The following is a 19,418-nucleotide window of genomic DNA, read 5'->3' on the forward strand; positions in this document are numbered from 1 at the left end:
TATACCTCAGAGACATAACCAGGCATAGGACACCAGCACTTGGAGCAGCCAATAGGTGCTGCTGACTTCTATTTTCATCTGGCACAGTCAATAAATGATGATGTAAATGGGACAGAACACAAGCTTGTATTGATTCTGCAAACCTCATGGACCTGTTAGTACAATGTTAAACACTCTGCCTTGATTACCTACAGGGTAATGGTTGTGTTGAAAGTGAAATGTCAGAACTTGAGATGGGAGTGCCTAAGGAGCAAGATGTGCTGTGTTACAAGTGTCTCTCCTCTGTGGTAGTAACCTCCTAGTGCCACAAAAACAGAACCATCCAGGGGTTAAAAAGTTGGCCACCAGCTTCACCCAGGGTCATTGTCATGTTTGTAGAATGAATTAGAAAAACATGGATTAGGAAAAAAATTCAATTTTGTTATAATCAGAGTGCTGAATAGAGGTTATGATCTATACAGTCTGTTGTTGCTTGGGTCATAGATGTCCCAATTATCATCAGTACTAAGCCAACTCTGATGACAGCAGCATGTAGAATTAGGACTGGTGAGATTGCAGTATCTTTGAGAATTCATGTTATTAACATTCCATGTAAGATGCCAGAGTCCATTAAAACCTCTTTTGTTTGTATTTGCTGATTCATTATTTCAGGTCCGTGAGGTTTCCAGAATCAATTCAAGCCTGTGCTCTGTCCCATTTACACCGAAACCATGCTTGGGTGTGATTGTAACACAAAGTGTAATTACAGTTGCTTGTCTTCCTCACCCAAACTGAATCTGTATCCTGGGGCATTATAATGGACTATGGGTGCTTTAAAGGTTGTTGTTATTGATAATTTGGTGTATTGGGGAGTTAAGTATGCCAAATTAGGTTGACACCAAGATGCTTCAGAGACAGGTTCTGCTGAGCCTCAAAATTTGGCATCTAATGATCAAGGATGGTATAAGGAATGCCAACAATCCAATTTGTTGCCTGCTTAAGAAATTATATTCATAAATTGTACAATGTGATCACTATTCCATCCTTGAAATAAGGAACAAGCAATAATGTAGACAAAGCATAGTGTGCCTAATGTAAGTTATAAAAAAGCCAAATGCTCATGATGTTGTTTCAATTCATGCCAACTTGCCAAATCAGTATGACATCTGGAGGAGTGGAGACCTGAGAGTCGTAACTGTCTTTTAAAGGACAGGGGACAGTAGTTAATGAGAATGTATGAATTTCTGTGTTGTTATAAAGGTGATTTAACTGTGAAGTTTGAGTTGCAAGCCCTGGTAAGAAGGGATTTCAGTAATGAGGACTAAAAGCAATTGAATCATATACTGTGTAAATTGTGGGGCCCCACAATTTAAGAATGATGCTAAGATCCTTGAATGCATTCAGAAGACTCCAGGTTTATCTAGTTTAGAGAAAATGAGGCTGGGGAAAGACCTCATTGTGCTCAGCACCTTCCTGAGGAGGGGAAGTGGCTCCTTCCCTGCTGCAGTGTGCTGGTGCCACCCCCACCGTGCCCATCCCAGAGTCTGCAAGGTGACTGTGGGCATCTCCTGTAGCCAGCCTGCTCTTCCTTGCAGGAGATCCCCTCCGTGTCTGCATTCCAGATCATGCTCCTGTTTGCAGGGGGCCACTTTGTGTCAGATCTATTGCATTTCAAGCATTTTGTCCCTTATTACTCTGAGCTCCTTTAAGCCTCTGGCTGACCCTGACCTGAGCTTCCCTTTGGGAGTTCTTCCCTGTCCTTGTTGCCTCCCCTAAGGACTGTCAATTTTCCAGCCCTTCCAGGCCACTGTGGTGTTTCAGTGCCACATTTCATGCTGTAACATTAAGGCCAGGCTTTTCTGGTCTGTCTGGATGCTGTATTTTGCAAGAATTTTAGTTTCCCTGCTGCTGTTGCTGGCACAACCATCGTGTCCCAGGGTGTTGCCTCTGTTCCTTAAGGAAATCCTGAGCATTGTCCAGCCCGAGCATCCATCAAGACTACTGGAGGGAGGGGGAAGGAGACAACCTCACGCTCCCAGAAAACATAACAAATATTTTCTAGAAACATTTATTATGGATAACAGGGAGAAGATTTTCACTCTGGCCTCTGCATCAGTGTTTAGGAGAAATATTCTCCCTGTCAGAAATATCTGTCCAGCTTCAGCCTGATGAAGAATCACTTCTTCAGCCCCCAGCTGGTACCACCCATCCACCCAGTCCTCAGGAGGCTTTTGGCTGTCCTGCATGAAAATTCCTAGAAGTTCTTGTGACCCTGGGTCGCAGAGGGGACCTTCCTGTCCAGCAGGAGCCAGGAGGAGCCCCCAGGGAAGTTTTAATGTCAGGGTACAAGGAGGCTGCATTATCTGGACAAAGCTTGGGCAATGAAGAGGGGGAGGAAGACTCACTGCTGGAATCAAGGCCTCCTCTCATTTTCCATTTTCAGTATATATCTTTTCAGTGATCTGCTCTGAGACCAGGCAGTAGGCTTCTGCTGTAGGTGCCATAGGTCCAGATGGCTGAGGGTAGTTTTTAACTAATTGGTTTGCAACAAAGCCATGGGATTCAAAGGGAACTGCTGACACTTCTGCATCCTTAGCTTGCTGCAAAGCTGCCAGTTCCTGCCTAGCAGTGCTAAACAAAGCACCTACAGCTGACACCTCTGTGAGAAGCCCCTTGCTATTCTCTGCTTTGCATTTGAGCGTTCTGTCACTACTGAAACTCAGTTTGCAGCCTTTACAAATTCAACCAATTCTTAAACACTTTATCCCTGTCCCACAGAGGGGTTTTCTACAAGCATCTTGCAATTTTCACTGCTTTTCTACTGCCCTCTCCCAAGCATCATGTTTATCACAGATCCACACTTCTGACACCAATTAATGCCACAATCTGGAAGGATTACTTGGCTGGTGAGTCTGCAAAGATTGCAACTGTTTGTAGTATGCCTGACTCTGCCATGCACAAGGACACAGAGGATTTATTACCTATTTTCTCTTAATCATTACAGTTTACTACTATCAAGGCAAGTATAGTTACAGTTGGCAAAACAAGTAGATCTACTCTACAAGATGCTACAAATTACTACCAGAAAGCAAATAGGGATTTCCACAGCAGCTGCAATCAATACTAGCATCAAGTCTGTATTCCAGTTTACACAGCCTATGACACACCACCACCTCATGCACAGTTACAGCCTTGCTCAGGCTTCCCCTGTCCTTTGTCCTGGCAGCCTCCACCTACAGCCCTGCACGTCCACAGCCAGGCTGTGGCTCACACAGCTTATGAGAGAGTGCTCAGAGGGCACATGGGTCATGTAGGAACAGAGAACCAAGACTGAGGACAAAGCCAACCCAGTTTTAATTTCTTGCAGCATTCAGAGCAGTCCTTGTCACTGTGGTATAGACTGACCAAGATCCACCAGCATGGTTACAAACAAATAAACAAGCAAACAAACAAACAAATCATCCAGCATGTCTAGCCCAATCACCAGTCTTCCAAAACAGACCATTCCCTGAGACAGTGACCTCCAAGAGTCAGATCTGAAAACAAACTTCCTCTGGGTGTTTCACATTCCTTTGGTGCTATTCTCTAAACGCAATGTTTGTGTCTCTTACTAAAAAAATCCACAGCAACAGGCTTTCCACATAAACTTAAAGGGAAGTGATTCAGTTATTTTTCTGGGATTAAGTTTCAAATAAATTTTCATAGACTAGGCTATGGAAACTATAATATGAGCTGTCAGTTAACCATTGATAAAGCAATGTTGATACTGTGACATACAAATAATACTTTTAAGGATGCTGCTGGTTTAACTTGACTGGTTTTAATTCAGCAGTGGGTTTATCAAGATTTTGCAAGGATTTTAAGTCTCAGTAAAGCACTGTATTTATGCAGTTATTTATGATTATGATTTAAGTGCCCTGGCTGGGTTCTCTTGACACAGATACCCACAACCTCCAAGACACAGAGTGGACTTTGCACACAAATATCAACAGCTACGTAACAATTCCTTAGAGGTTCCAGCTTGTGCTGGTCTCACAATTCTCAGGAACTGCTGCTCATAAATAGCAGCAAGTCAGGCAGCTTTCTGCTGCAAGCACTTGGTGACAATCTTATTTCACTATGAAAAGAGTGATTTCCTTACATTCTGTTATAAACCATACTCCAGAATGGGTAAGGATCACAATTTCATATAAATGCCTACTGCCAGTTAACATTAAATTGAGAAATTTAAATATAGCCTTATGCCTCTACCACAGGCTCAATCAGATCACAGAATGAACTGCAAGAGTTTCAGATTCATATATTATGATGCAAATGAGTTTTGTAAATTGTGACCTAGTTCCCATGTTAGGAACAGTTGGGACCAACAGCAGGGACTGTGTGATGAATGCAAGCAGCAGGAGCAAGCAAGGAAATTAACATTTGTTCTTAATTTGAAATGGATTTTTAATCACTTTCAGGTGCCTCAAAGGAAGTGCACACACTTGTTTACTATAATCATTCTGACAGAAGAATGCATATAGGAGGTAACACGTTTTTGTTTCACTAATTGAAATGTTTGCAGCAGTGGTGTCACACGAAGTGCCAGAACACAGCTCTTTCTGGAGGGCACAAAGAAGGGCTGTGAAATGAAGTTTCCCAATTGATCTGTTCCTCAGAACTTGCTTTGTAAAGAAAGGGAGCTGCACGTACCCTCTAAAAGCGACAGGATATTAGATCACATTCATCTTGCCAAATCCAGTTGCTATTTTTTAAGCAGGAGCCTGATAAACTCGCTCTCCAAAGAGCCTGCTCAGGGATTCAGCTCCACGGCTGTCAGCCACATGCTTAAACACGATTCAGCAGAGTTAGTGGAAAATACTGAACTCATGAAATTCTGCTTGTGCTGTAACAGTGAGCCCACAGCAGCACACTGTGCTCAGCTTCAGCCTGAGGCAGCTTTCTGATAAACCATTGTTCTAAATGAGCTTTAGAACACTGCTTTAAATGTCAGAATGGCGTTTAAATGTTTTAAATACACCCAGCAGCAAGGGTGTAACTTGTTAAAAACCAGACAGATTTTCATTCTGAGGATTATCTAGAGTTGGAAATTATTGGAAGCTGTAAAAACGGCAGAACATTAACGCTCCCCAAAAATAGAGTCTCAGCTCCCTCTGGTGGAAAAAGTAATTTTCTGCAAAAAGGTCTTAGCGAGAAAGTCTTGTTCTGTTACAGGCCTCAGGGCCATGAGGTAACAGCAAACAAAATCCTCTGCTCACTCTGAAGGACTGGAACTTCTTACAAGTTGATGTGAAATATCCTATCCCACTGACTGTTGCAGGGTGTCTGACCAGGATACCTCACAATCAACAAGTTCCATCTTCCACAGGGTGGCATTTTCCAGGTGTGAATTGTTATACATAATCCTACTGAAGCAACTGGTAGCCCCAAGGAAAATAACACACACAATGTTCTAACATTCTCTCCACAACATCTTAAGCCCCACAAGCAGCTGAATAATGAAAGAGCACTTAGTCACTAAAAGAGGAGGGATAAAGCAAAGCCCTCAGATGCCAACCTGTGTCCCTTGGTCTTAGACATCCTGCACAAGTTAAACCAATCAAAAAAAGCCTCCCACAATCTCCTGTTTTCAAAGACCTGGTGAAGCACTAATGGTAAAAAACAGCACTAATGGCAAGAACCTCACTAAATAGTCGTTCCTAGTCCCAGAACAGAAGGACCCAGCTTTCTGTGTGCTCTGGAACAGCAACAGTCCAGAACTGCACCACCACAGGTTTTTGACTTCTTGCCCAAGAAAATTTTCATTGCTATTTGCACCACATACATGCTAGATATACTTTATCTAAACTAATCATATAAGGTATTTCTATTTCTTTTTATTTACCATGTACAGTGGAAAGTAAAGCCTGCAAGTATTAACAGCTACTGTCACAAGAAGTCTAATAAAGTATATTTTTATTGCATATTAATCAACAGCTCCACTGTAATTAAGCACACAACTAACTGCTCGGACAAATTCTGTAAACAGAATAATGAGCAATTCCTGCAGTCACAGACACACCAGAATGACTTTTTATTATACTTCTGCCACAGAACAAAGACATATAGAGCCAGTCAAAATGAAAATGGTAGCAAAAATATTTATTAAACAGAATTCATTTTCAATGTGGCATTAAAACCTGCACTTGCTCCTTGGAACCAGGAGAGCTGAATAAAACTGTGAAGGTGGGGCAGCACATCCAGTGTGCAGATGCAGTTTATTAAGAACATAACAAAATATAATTTCCACAGCCAGAAAGAATTTGAGGTGGGGAAAAGAGACGAAGGCAACAACAGCCAAAAAATACCCTTGGAGTGTTTTGTGCAATGTTTTTCAAACAAGAAATCCCACTAAGGCTAAAAATTTGGCATGAAGTTCTGGGTTCTTACATTCAAATATCAAAAAACAACAATGCCAAGTACAATTTGACCTCTGTGTGTACAATTAAAACAACTCTGCAATAGATTTTTCTCCAAAAGGGCAGTTTTCTACAGGCTGAAGTGTCCACGTATTTAACTGGGCCCCTCATGAGGGCTGCAGCTCCATCAGCTTTGCTCACTGGCTAGGGCAGTGTGTGGTTTTGTGGTTTCAACCCTCTGCAGGAGCACCCAGCCTGCTCAGGTAGCTCTCCCACGCTGCCTTCCTGTACTTCTCTGCTTCCTGCACACGGTCTGAGGCTGCCAGGATGCCCCGTCCCACAATAATGACATCTGAGCCTTTTTCACCAACAACCTCCTTGGGGCTTAGGTACCTCTGTCCAAGGTTATCACCTGAAATACAGACACCATTTCTTTTTGTTTGTACAAAACTGTATGTGCTAAAATCCTTCAGGGAGGTGCTGGAACACAAAACAGGTTCCCCATCCCAGCTCTCACCCTAACAATCCACAAACAGAACCAGAAATTGCATGGCCAACCAAAAAACACAGAGCAAATTTGACAGCCAGCACTCTCCTTTCTCATGGTTTACCAGTTATTATAGATGGAACAGTTACTCAAAGAAGCACCAATCAGGATTACTAAAATAATCCTCAGCTTTCTTAAAGCAGGCAAAACCCCCAAACATTAATGTAAAAGCTTCTGATTTCAGTTTAGGTCTCATAAAAATAAAGTATTGCAGAGAAACATATCTCCTCTATCTGCTTCAATGATAACCTCTTCAGTCAGCACAAGCCTTTCCATTCACTGATACTGATACTGCATCTGTATCAATAGCAAGTGTTTCAGCTGGACTTCTCTGTTTGTTGTATGTTTTTTTACTACTACTGAATAGTTTTACATCTGATCTAACACCTATCTGAAGACATTTTACATGTTTTCAGGAATGTGCTTTATGGTATGCACAGACCTCAAAACAAGGAAAGAAGGTTGTATAGCCTGCTCACTGTCTTCCAGGAAAGGGATCAGCATATCAGAAATATGGGAGACAGCCCTTAGTGGGAAACAGACTCCTCCCAGCTGAGAACCAGCATCCAAACCCTCTTCAAAAGCTACTTTTTCACTGGAGACTACACTGCTTCTGTACTTACAAACAGAAGTGACATTTCAGAAATAAAAATAATAATCTAAAAATATTTCAGAAAAAGTTACCTCTGGTTTGCAGCTGCACTCCTGGGGTTAAGTGAAGAAATTCTGGTTTATTACTAACTCTAGATCCACATATGAATCCAAAAACGAAATCTGAGTTGTCTTCAGCCATCTGCACCTGAAAAAGATCAGTGAACAATTAAAAATGATATACTTAAAACTCAGCTGGCCTAGCAATCTGTTTCTCATCCACCCTATGACACTTTAAGCTGTGTGAAGCAGGGGTATGAAACACCTCTTGTTTTTCCAATGTAAAGTCACTCCTTCCCTCTGGCAGAAAAGTGAATATTATGTTTCTTTCTATGTTATAAATAACACTGCAAATGGATTTAAAATAATCAGAAATGCACTGCTTAAAGAAAGAAATGAAAAAAGCTAAGGGGAGAGTGCTAATAGAAAATGCAACGTGTACTAAATTCCCAGTGTGAACTCTGACCACCTCACATCACTGACCTGCAGCTGCAACCTTTAAACACCACACAGTCATGTTCCTGAGTCTCCAAGGAAAAAACAAACACCTGCAATAGTTAAGAGCTGGAGGGACTTTTGGAAGTGCAAATATTAGAAACACATAAAACCTCCCTGTGACACTTTACAAGCTTTTAACCCGACACAAGACTGCCCACTTACTGCAGCTTTTGTGTATTCACCCGTTGCAAGGGAGCCTTGGGAACTCATCTCTGCCACCAGGAGACAGCCACGCTGGAGAGGAAGACCCACTTCCTTCAGGCCTTTCACAACCCCAGAGCCGGGAACCACGTGGGCATTGACGATGTCTGCCCAGGACGCGATCCTGAACACGCCGCCTGAGAACACAGGAAGGAACAGTCCTCAGAAATTGCTAAACAGGGAGACAAGTTAGACAGAAACAGCTGCACACCTTGGCACTGACATATTTAAAAGACAGTTTTACTGCTGAAGCTCGAGTGTTACAAGTTCAGTCTCATTAGACAGTTCTGACAGCTGCCTAACCGCCGAGTGTAATCTCGGAGTTTACTCTTCACAAACACTGGTTAGTGTCTCACCTTTAATATTTACTGAGACATTTATGGTAGCCCAGAAATCTGCTGTCACAGGTGCTATCTTTATCTTCCCTGATAGCATGCAGATCATAAGGATCAGGAAAAAGAACAGCAGTTCTACAGCTGCAGATGGAGTATCAAAAGAAAGCCATGCTGGGCACACAAGCAGTACAGTAACAGCAGGCAGCAGTTTCTCATGGCACATAACTCAGAAGTACTTACTAAGCACAGCCACAGATTAATAAAAAAGTTGAGGCTGGAAGGGACCTCAGGAGGCCATGCCCCCTCAGCAGGGTTAACTTCAATGCTAGGTCAGACTGGTCAGGGTCTTATCTCCTTGAGTATTTCCCAAGGTTGGAGATTCCACGCTCTCTCCTGGCAACCTGTGCCAGCACTGCAGTTACACACACCAGAGGCAAAGTTATAGTAAATCCAGCTTGATGATAATCACCTTCATACTGGTGTTTCACTGTGTTTCCAATATCTGCAAATTTCCTGTCTTCAAAAATCAAGAATTCATGTTGATCTGCGAGCGCTCTCAACTCCTTTACCACTTCCTGGGTGAAATCATTCAGGATGTCTATATGAGTCTTCAGGATGCAGATGCTGGGGCCCAGGGTGGCAGCTAGCTGCAGCAGCTCCTTGGGGCTGGTGACATCAGCAGAAAGGCACAGGTTGGTTTGCTTCCTTTCCATGAGCATGAGAAGCCTGGCTGCAGTAGGATGCACCCCTGGCAGCTGGGCACGAGCACTGAAGCTCAGCTCCTTGCAGAGCCTCTTCCCAGGAGCAGCACCATTCTGAGCCTCAAACACATTTCCCTCTATGAATTTCTTCACCTTCTCAACCACCTCAGCAGCCACTTCTCCCTGCTGTTGGAGAATCTCCAGCACCCCAGACAGGGTGCACACAGAGTGCAGGTGAATTCCGTGTTCCTCTAGCCTGGCCTTCCCACCCTGCTCCCTGTCCAACAGCACCACGGCATCTGTGACTTTCAATCCTTCTTTCTGGAGAGCTTCTGCAGTTTCCAGTACACTGGATCCACTTGTTACCACATCCTCAATGATCAGGCATGTCTCTCCTGGATTAATGGTGCCTTCTATCATCCTCTTAGTACCTGAAAAATAAAAACAAAACACTCCACCAAATTAGGAAAGGTTGGACAACCCAAGAAAAAACCTTAGTAGAATCAAAACTTTATTAGATGATACCACTTATCACAGTTCTTACCACAGCTCACTCACTGATCTCTAATTCAGTTCATAAAGACTGTTACTTCTCCAAGGTGATAAAATACTACTTTTATGTTTCTAGTAGTTATATTCCATAAAAAAAACTGATACACTGTTAACAGCACAAATTCCAATGTTTCAATAAGATGACAAAAGTTTAGTATTGTCATGACTTGAAAGCTTAGACTTACAAAGTTATTCTCTTGTTATTTAAAACATCTTTAAGGCAGCCAAGTTATTGGCACTCTTCAGCATGTCCCGTTTTCCACAGGCAGCACTGAGTGTTGGATATGCCTGTTAGAACAACTAGAAGCAGTAAAGCCTCAAGTGCCTTTGTCCCAACTAACAACAGGCACGAATCCATGAAAGGCCTCCTGGGGGCAGCGACAAAGGGATGCCAGGCTTTCCCAGGAGCAGTTAATCGCTGTCACAACTGGCTTGTGCTTCACAAGAAGGAACAGCAAACGTTTCCATGGCTGTCCCACTGCCTGACACAGGAGCAGCTTTTAGCTTTGACAAGTGCACTTTCTAATTACACACTGTTGGAAGAGGATGCATAGAAATCCAGTTATATGGCAGGTCAGTGCTTCAATCTGCTCTCCCACATCCTTTATCACAATCAAATAAATGGTTCATTGAGTAGAAAAGGGACTGCTGCTCACCTGGCTCACCGACTACAGGACCACAGCATAAGGAAAGAAAAAGGGGTTTGAGAAATAAATGAAGAAGAGACTAGAAAGGTTCCTTTTGGTGTCAATATGCAAAAAGCTCTGTTTGAGAGTGAAATGTGGCTCTGGTCTCAGCATGCTGGAGAATCTGAGTTATAAATCCTCATTTCTGGATGAGGCCACTAACCCAGAACCATAGCAAGGGAAAAAAGGAAAAAAGGAAAAAAAAGGAAAAAAAAATACATTGGTACAGAAAAGAAACAAACTCTCACAAACAAAACCAAAGAATCAGAAAACACCCTTCACGAGTCTCCAAATCTCCTACAGCTGGACTAAAGCTGCAGGCTAAACAGCAACCAGCTGGGAGAGGCTGATCAGGCTGGAATGCTGTGGGAGGTTTGCTTTAGGGGGCAAAGGGCCTGCTTAATAAATTGCAAGGGTAACCTTAAAGTGGGAGATGCTGTGCCTTACAAAAGAACCACAAATTACATAAAGTCATTTCCCAAACTCATTTCCCAAACACGGTAAATTGCAAACTCTTGATTTGAAGGCTTTACCGTAGTCTTTTGCCTCCTTCCTCCGTATGAGCATGGGCACCTGATTTTCGGAGCAGATGATGGTGGCGAGCGGCAGCGCCGTGTACGGAACGCCGCACACACAGTCGTACTGCAGCCCCGCATCCTGGGCTGCCTGGAAAAGGAGTCCTGCAACCTGGAAAGGAAAACCAGACGCTTCTTAAGAGCCAGGCTGGAGCAAACGTGACTAAATCAATGAACACCCCTCTGCCTGACACGACCCGAGAGCCGACCGTGCGGGAGCCGCGGCAGCGCTGCCGATCCCGCTGTCCCCGGGCCGTGAGGGAGCCGCCACCCCGAGCACACGCGGGGCCCGGGCGGGTCCGGACTCCCCGGGCCGCACCTGCTGCAGGAGCCGCGGGTGGGACACGAGGCCGCGCAGGTCGATGTACACGGGCGAGGAGCGGCCGCTCTTCAGCACGAAGTGCCCGAAGCGCAGCGCACCCGCCCCGCTCAGCGCCGCCGCCACGGCCCCCACAGGCCCCGCCGCCATCGCCGGGCCCGGCGCACGGAGATGATGCGGAGCGGGAGGGGCGCGGGGCGGGCACACGTGTGACACACGGGAGGCGGGGTGGCCGTCCCGCGTCCCCTCCCTGAGGCGGTAACCCCAGCTCCGCCACCGCGGGGTCCCTGTGGCCGTCCCGGATCCCCTCCCTGAGGCGGCAGCCCCTGCGCCATCCCGGCCCTGCTCCCTGAGGCCCGCTGTCCCTCCACGATTCCCCGTTCTCTCGTCACCCCATTCCCCGGGAAGCAGAAGCCGCCGGTGCAGAGGGTTGGGTGTGACCCGAGGGTTTCTCGCCGTGCCGGCTCCCCGGGTGGTTCCCAAAGGCCGCTCGGTGGATGCAGCCAGGGTGACAGTCCCTTGGGCTGGGTCCCTGAGAGATCCCCCCGAAAACATGGGCTGAATAAAGCCCTCAGCCAGCCCCGAGTCTCCAAGGCCTCGCTCAGAAAAATGCCACATGTGTGAAATAAGATTGACCCGGTCTTCTCTGAATAATTTTATTTAATCAAAAAAGCCCAGAAACGGAGTCTTGAGTATACTCTGTTTATGGGAATGCAAGGACAGGAGATGTACAGGTTGAAGCTACATCTGTAGATGATCATATATACTGCAGAATAGTAACAACAACATGGGACAGCAAGTAGTCACCTCACAAGAGTACACATGAGTGATTAGACTTACAAAGGAAATATTTACAAACCTGCCTTTACAAACCGACATTGTGTGCATACAAAATGAAATACGCAATAAAACTGAAGATACATTTAAGGCAGACCAGCAATACACTGAAATAATTAAGGCTGTGGAATTACTTTGCACCTTGAAAATGCTGAGCTGTTAGTAATACTGTTTCTTTTTTCCTCCTTCAGTGGATTGTTGCTAGGATTGAAAAGCATCAATACGTTCCAACTGTTTGCTCTTATCTCAGTGAATAAGTCTGAGATTGATTTTTTTTTTGCACTTGCTATTGCATTTGCTTTCCAAAAGTTATCAGCAAATTGACCTCAGTGGCAGAGCAGTGTTGAACAGTTTAGTAGAAAGAGAAGTAAAAGCACCAGCATCAGAAGTTGGACATGAAGGTGAAATATGGCTTGAGTAGAGAAGATGTTGGTTTTCACTAGCTCCATAATAAAGACTACAGTTACAGCAAACATTCAGCATCCTGACGCTATGGAAACACTCAGCACTACACAGATCCCAGAACGAAAGTACATCACTTGATGGCAGTGTGCAGTCAGCCTAGTAAAATGGGATTTGACTTTGTTTCCTTGGGAAAGCACCATTTTCTGATGGGACATGAGTGAATGAGCTCAAAAAAACCCCCAAGCCCTGTGTTAGAGGGGAATCCACCTCTGCTGGGAAAGGAACAAGAACAAAAAAAGGTAGTGAACCCCTGTGCATGTAAATTTTCTGCCAGACGTTTATGTGCACAGAGAAGCCTTTACATCTGTCTCTGAAGTTTATATTATCCTAGGTTACTTGACACAGTCCCCCCATGGCAAGGGCATTAAAATAGGGCTATATATAGTCAGGCTATAATGTGTGGTTCTGCATTCAGCCTTTATGCACAGTATCTGTAGCACAGGCCTAATGGCATTGTCAGAAATGCCAGTGAACTCCACTGAAGCCACAGCTTCAGGGTCAGCTGAGGGCACAGACTTTGTCTCAGCATTAACTTAGAAGTAAAAAGATACATGTTTCTGGAAAAACCCAATCCATAGTCTTTTAAAAAGAAAAGGCAATAAGACTAAATGAAACTTGTTGGCATCACTGAGAAGAGAGAGACATATTGTAAATTTTAAAGCCTGGAGTGCTTTGAAATACTGAAGTTACAGCCCTGGGCTGGCTGTGTGTCACCCCAGCAGTGCCATGCACGGGGGGCTTGGCAGCCTGGGGGTACCTGGGGCCTCCCCAGGGCAGCCACACCTGATGGGGGCTGGCAGTTTACACGGCCAGCAGAATTCCTGCCCTGGCCTGGCTGCTCCAAGTGGAGCAGAGAGAGAGGTGAGTTAACTTCTCATTGCACATTCATTAAATGAAGCCATCTTAAGTAAGGAGCCCCCCATGTCACCGTGTCCTCTGGGCTCTGTGGTGTCACCAGCCCCATTGCTGCCGCCCTTGTGTCACCCAGCACCTGGGGACACTGTGAGCCACACTTTGCTGTCAGAGCAGGGTAAGAGCACTGTGGAGGTGTCTGATGGCAGTGGCTGCGTGCACAGTGCCACTCCACACAGAGCTTGTGGTGCACTGCTGTCAGCATTCCTGCTGGTCATCCTGGATGGTTGGAAGCTGCTGGAGAAGTTAAAGGGGTGCAGCTTCCACCACACTTTCAAGCCATCTTGGGAGCACCCTGAGTGGTACACAGCTGCAGGTGGAAATCTTCCCCTTGGGGTTTTATATTCTCTGGGGAGCTTCACTGAGAAACTGTGTTTGTTACAGACAGTATTTCATGCACCAAAAAACCCAGTCATTGGAGAATACTACAGAGGGGGTTGGCTGTGGGGTTTCTCAGTCAGCAGGGGCACTCCAGGCCTACTTACTCAGCTTCTGTAATCTCTTTGCAATGGAGTTACAGTTTTCAACAGAGTTACAGGATCTGTTGTATCTGCAGAGGCACCACAGGTTGGCTGAAAAATACTTGGAAAGAGCAAAGTCAGGATAGTTCTCTGCATTTATCAAATGGCAATACTGCATGTCAAATTGGTATTATTCAGGCAAAAGCAAGAAGGGTTGGTAATCACAAATGTTTTATGGAAGTTTTAACTGGTTCAAGTATTCCTGAATAGGCTGTAAGAAGAATGGTGTCCAGGAAGAGGCGTTCTAACATGAATATGGAAAAAGCAAAACCACAAAAGAAAGTAACTCCAGAACATTCAACATCATCAGAATTCAACATCTCCAGCTCTCTCAACAAGGAGTCTTTTTGAATTTGAGCACCAGTACCTAAACATATATCATCTCTCTTTCAGCGTTTTGGGTTTTCTTTTCTGTTATTTGATAGCAATGAGAGGCTTAAATATTACTTTAAACAGTCCAGCTTTTTCCCTCTGTGCATTCAAAGGATCTGCTGTTGTAGTTTGACATATGAATGCAGGATGTAGGAAAACAAAATGCTAAATAACTCCAAATTTCATGTGATACACGAGAATTTGTTTGTATTAATGCCAAGCAGAAAGCCTGTGGTTCAAACTGTACCCATGGGCCTAATAAAAACTGTGGGTTTCACAGACCACACTTCCACAAACATTTTTTTAAGGGCAGCACAATCACAGCACAAAGAGCCAGCTTTGACAAATAGGAAGAATTACAGACAGTCCTGTAGTGAGAAAGTACCTGAGGCTGGTGGTAATTAGAGACCCCCTTGACTGCTGTCTGTATTCAGTTGCTAAGAAATTGCATACTTTGCACTGTTGCTCAGGATGAGAGTCTGGTCTTTATCTAAGAGGTGCTGCTGGATTGCTTAGAAAATCAGCTGCTGCTCTAGCGAGGAACTGAGATAAGTTCTGGATGATTTTCAAAAAGCTTACCCTTCTGTGAACACTTGTCTCTTTCAAACCTTTCCACACCCCCTCCCTGCATTAGATCTCTCACAGAACTGCTGCTGACTCTGCTGAGGCACCTGGGCTCACCCTTCTGCCCCTGGCTTCCCCACCTCAAGGGCTGTTCTTTGTTGCACACACTCAGCCTCGAGCACTGAGGGTTTTTGCTGTGCCTCTTCCCCACTAACAAAATACTGACCACTCTGGTGTAGTGACAGAGCAAGCACAAAGAGAAGGGCCAGGTCTCCTCCCTGCTGTGAAAGGGAGCTTGGAGGTGGATCAAAAAAGGGCTGTCAGAGCCCTGAGAATTTAACAGTACTTGCAGGGTATCTCCACCCACCACTGGGAGAGACAGCGCTTGCTCCTGCAGTCTCACAGTGCAGTTACTCAGATGGTAAATGAGTTTTGACTCTCTCCATTGCCAGAGAGTCTATATGAGCACACGTGGTCAGATCAAGCCCTTTTCCTTAGGAAAACCTTTGGTAACAACTGCCATTTCCCATTACAGACACACAAATGGTACTCAGCACCGAGACAAAGTCCCCACATGCCAGGGGAAAAAATCTCTTTGATTGTAACCCCACAAGGCTGTAGAGCTTTGTGGTGTGGCAGTAGGATGGGGAAGCCTCAGATGGTTTCCCCTTCCAGTCCCATTTCTAGAAAGGAAGAATTGGCCAACCTACAAACTGCTGATTTGTCACTGCAGACTCCCTATGTTGGTTATACTTAAGGCTGGCTCCGTCACTGTAACATCAATATGATGATGTTGCAACTTGGCTTGCAAGAGGGAAATGTTTTAATTGTGAATATTATTTTTTTATTACAAATTAGGCTTTGGACATAAAAATATCCTCATGAATGCTTTGGTTATGAGGTGCTAATGGTGGCTGAGCGATATTTACAAGTTTGGAAATGAAACAAATGACATGCTTTAAACACTGAAAACGATTTTCAAGCTGTAAGCACAAGAATGAACTCACCACTCCTACTGCACTCTGAAAGGCTTAGATGGACTTTGGGCCAAGCAATTCTGAAGCTAGAAATGGAACAGGATCCTTTATATTTATATATATTTATATCTATGATACAATATATGTATACTGAAAACCTGTGATAGAAAAAATTGTCTTCATCACCATCGTCATCTAGTTTACAGATACTGCAAAAATTGGACTCTGCCTTTTCTCAATGCACAGGTTTTGCAAAAGATTTCTGTACAATGTGTATAAAATGCTTTTAAAAAACCCACCATAGTCCCATTGTGCTTAATCAGAACCAGCTGTATGCTCCAGTGAATTCATTGCCTTAATTGTAGCTCTGAAAGGTGCTGCACGTTGACTTCACACAGCAGAAAGCCCAAGGAGGGGCTTCATGGAGGATTTTGGTCTGAGCACTATCATGCAACATGAATGTTCCTAAGCCACGCCACCATGGCAGCTGATCCAGCAGTGACTGGAGCCTGATCCTGCATGTCCTATGCAGGCAAAGTCCCCACTGAAATCATGGCAGACCTGGGCAGATGGGGCATGAGAAGTCTGACTGATAACCTGGAGCAGGCTTGCAATGATTTCAGCAAAAACTGACCGGTCCAGTTCTGCAGTACGTGCTAAGGTCAGCCTGGTCTCACTCCCCCCCACTATCCTACTTCTAGTCTTTTGTACATTTTGAATTCAGTTCAGCAAGATCAAGAGGATTTCTTGTAAGGCTGCCTCACAAAGATTAAGGCAACTGCAATTTTGGCTCTCATTCCCAGTTGGCGTTTGCTTCCTGCAGTCCTTTTTTGGCAGTGGATGCGTCCCTCACGTGCCCCGAGAGAGGGAGCGTGTCCCCGCTGCTGTCACCCCCTTGGCCTTGGTCCCATTGCCACGTCTGCAGTGATTCCCACCCTGCAGCTGGTGAAAGGCAGACATTGATATGGGATATGTACAGAGGGATCCGCGCGCTCCCGGCGGCGCTCCCGGCCCAGGCTCAGGGGCAGCAGCGGAGGGCCCGTGGATGGAGGCACTACGTGCCCGGGCTCATCCTGCTCAGCAGGAAGCTCTTGACGCTGGGCACCGGGAGCACGTCGTACTGGTGCCGGCGGCGCTCGATGAAGGACGCCAGGCGGGAGGTGTCCAGGGGGATCTTGGAATAGCTGCCATTGTGCGGCTGCAGCCACGGATGCTGTAAACAAGTGGCTGCTGTCGGCCTTCTCCTGAAGTCTTCCTGCAGGATAACGTTGATGAAATCCCTGGCGGCGTGGCTCACATCGGAGAAGTACTCGTGTGGGAAGCTGAAATCCACTCTACACACATTGATGCAAGTCTCTTCTTTGCTTTCATCCAGGAACGGAGAGACACCGCTTAACATGACGTAGGTGAGGACCCCAATGCTCCAAATATCCGTGCTCAGGGAGACAGGAAGGCCTTGGATAACTTCAGGGGCTGCAAACTCCGGGTTTCCAAGGAGGTGGTGGACATGGTAATGACCTGTGATCTGGACTGCATCTTCCAAATCAATGATCTTGACTCGAGGCACTGGGATTCTCAAATCGATGAGCAGATTTTCTGGCTGTTGAAAAGACAATGAAATAAACTTAACTGTAACTATATTTTGGCAAATAAAATGTGTAGGATTCATGTAGGCTTAATAGCTAATCAAAACTTGCATGTAATCACATGTGCAAGGGAGAGATCAGGAGAGTGAATGATAAGGAACCAGCTCAGCTGCTGCTGTTTGCTCTAAATTCAGAACAATGCTGCAGTTGCAATGAAAAGATCCTCCTTTGCACCAGGGCAACACACTGGGATTTTGCACTTTGTCCCAAATACTTACAGTTTATATTCCCAAATGAATCTCTGCAGATTAAGAGCACTGATGGATTTTTAAATTTTAATAAGACTTATATATATCTGATCTGTTTATTTAGATTCCATTTGTTCAGCTGACAGCTGGCTAAGTAAGTGTGCATAACTTGCAGCAGAAATGTTCTTCATGAAGTAAATGTTCAATTTTGCACCCACTACCCTGGGAGGGACTGGTGTGTGCCATTACTGCTGCTGTCAATTGACATGGAGTTCCCCTACATACACCAGGACACAGTCATGCTTTCCAAGACAGTAAAATTACATTTAATCCCAGTTGGTTTTCTGTCTGTTTTACCAGCTCTCAGTATTTAAGGTCTCCCTCTCAGTGAGAGATACTAAGCATTACCTATACACACTCTTCTGGGGACTTAACATGGATTATCCTTCTTTTGTTGGCTCTGAAATGATGTCTGAATTTATTTCTTGCACCCTTCTAGATGCTTTTTTCTCTCCCTTAACCTCATGCATATTTTACTTCTGCCTTATGGCATATATATATATATATATAAAAAGCAAAGTTAACTGGAACATGGCTGCTCCAGTCTCTTCACTTGCTTATCCTGGGACAATACAATCCATGGACAGGTCTGCTGTCACTACCAGTGCATCTCCTGCTTCCCACTTAGCAACAGAAGGTACTTTATTTAGCATCCCTCATTCAAGGGAACTGCAGAGAGGTCACAGAAAATTAGCTTCCCACTTGGTTTCTTTGTTTATGATCAAACAGAGAATTCTTTGCAGTTTCTTACCTCATTAATACCTACTTTTTGACAGGTCATATAAATAAAGCAAAAAATACAAACAATTGCATAGAAAGAAACCAAGATGATTTAGCCTTTTGTGTCTAATTCTCATATAAGGTCCTGTACAAATGGAATTTTTTTGTAGGGGTAGAGGCAGCAGAAGAATGAAAGTATCATTTCATCTGACATGCCTGGGGCTTATAGAGATGAGAATAAATCTCCCTGAAGCTGGATTGTCCACTATATAAGAAAGTTAAATTTATCCCTCATTCCCTATTTTTAATTGTCATTTAAGTCTACAAAGTGTTATAGATTATCTGATATCCCTGGCAACCAGAATCGATGTTGCAGATCACAAAACTTGAAACACTTGATCAAAATTTCAGTGGCTAATTCTCTGTCATCCAAGGTAACTGGGATGCTGGGGAGGACAGGAGAACAATGCCAAATCCAGGATAGTACAGTGCCTCCTGCCATGTGTGCTCACAAAAGCAGGTACAAGCTGCACTGGTCTGAGTGTGACGTTAGAGAATACCCCAGTTTCTCCTCCACAGTGCAACTTGTCCTTTGTTCTTCTCTGAACCCTTCCCTGGGTGTATTTCCCACCCAGTTCCCCTCTCAGGCTGTCCAGCACAATGTAGTGTGCTGCTTTCCTTTTCCTTTGCCCCTGGCAGCCTGGCACAAACCAG

The 19,418-nt window shown here is 44.7% G+C and overlaps 2 protein-coding genes across 9 annotated transcripts in view; both read right to left on the reverse strand.

Moving 5' to 3' along the window:
* Window positions 1-6,028: 6,028 nt before the first annotated feature.
* On the reverse strand, window positions 6,029-11,597 carry UMPS (uridine monophosphate synthetase). The gene is made up of 6 exons (XM_063161741.1): window positions 11,443-11,597; window positions 11,082-11,235; window positions 9,079-9,741; window positions 8,236-8,411; window positions 7,609-7,723; window positions 6,029-6,789 (listed from the first exon to the last, which is right to left on the reverse strand). The coding sequence occupies exons 1-6, from the start codon at window positions 11,590-11,592 to the stop codon at window positions 6,608-6,610; spliced, it is 1,440 nt and encodes a 479-aa protein (XP_063017811.1). The 5' UTR covers window positions 11,593-11,597; the 3' UTR covers window positions 6,029-6,607.
* A 487-nt stretch (window positions 11,598-12,084) lies between these two features.
* Window positions 12,085-19,418, reverse strand: part of KALRN (kalirin RhoGEF kinase) — a 465,384-nt gene continuing 458,050 nt past the window's right edge. For all 8 annotated transcript variants that reach the window (XM_063161744.1, XM_063161745.1, XM_063161743.1 and 5 more), the window contains one exon: window positions 12,085-17,690. In XM_063161744.1, coding sequence (XP_063017814.1) covers window positions 17,145-17,690 — 546 coding nt within the window. In that variant the 3' untranslated portion in view covers window positions 12,085-17,144. The remainder of the gene's footprint in view (window positions 17,691-19,418) is intronic.

The sequence above is a fragment of the Melospiza melodia genome, chromosome 8 (assembly GCF_035770615.1).
Source record: "Melospiza melodia melodia isolate bMelMel2 chromosome 8, bMelMel2.pri, whole genome shotgun sequence".
In the NCBI taxonomy this organism is placed as follows: domain Eukaryota; kingdom Metazoa; phylum Chordata; class Aves; order Passeriformes; family Passerellidae; genus Melospiza; species Melospiza melodia.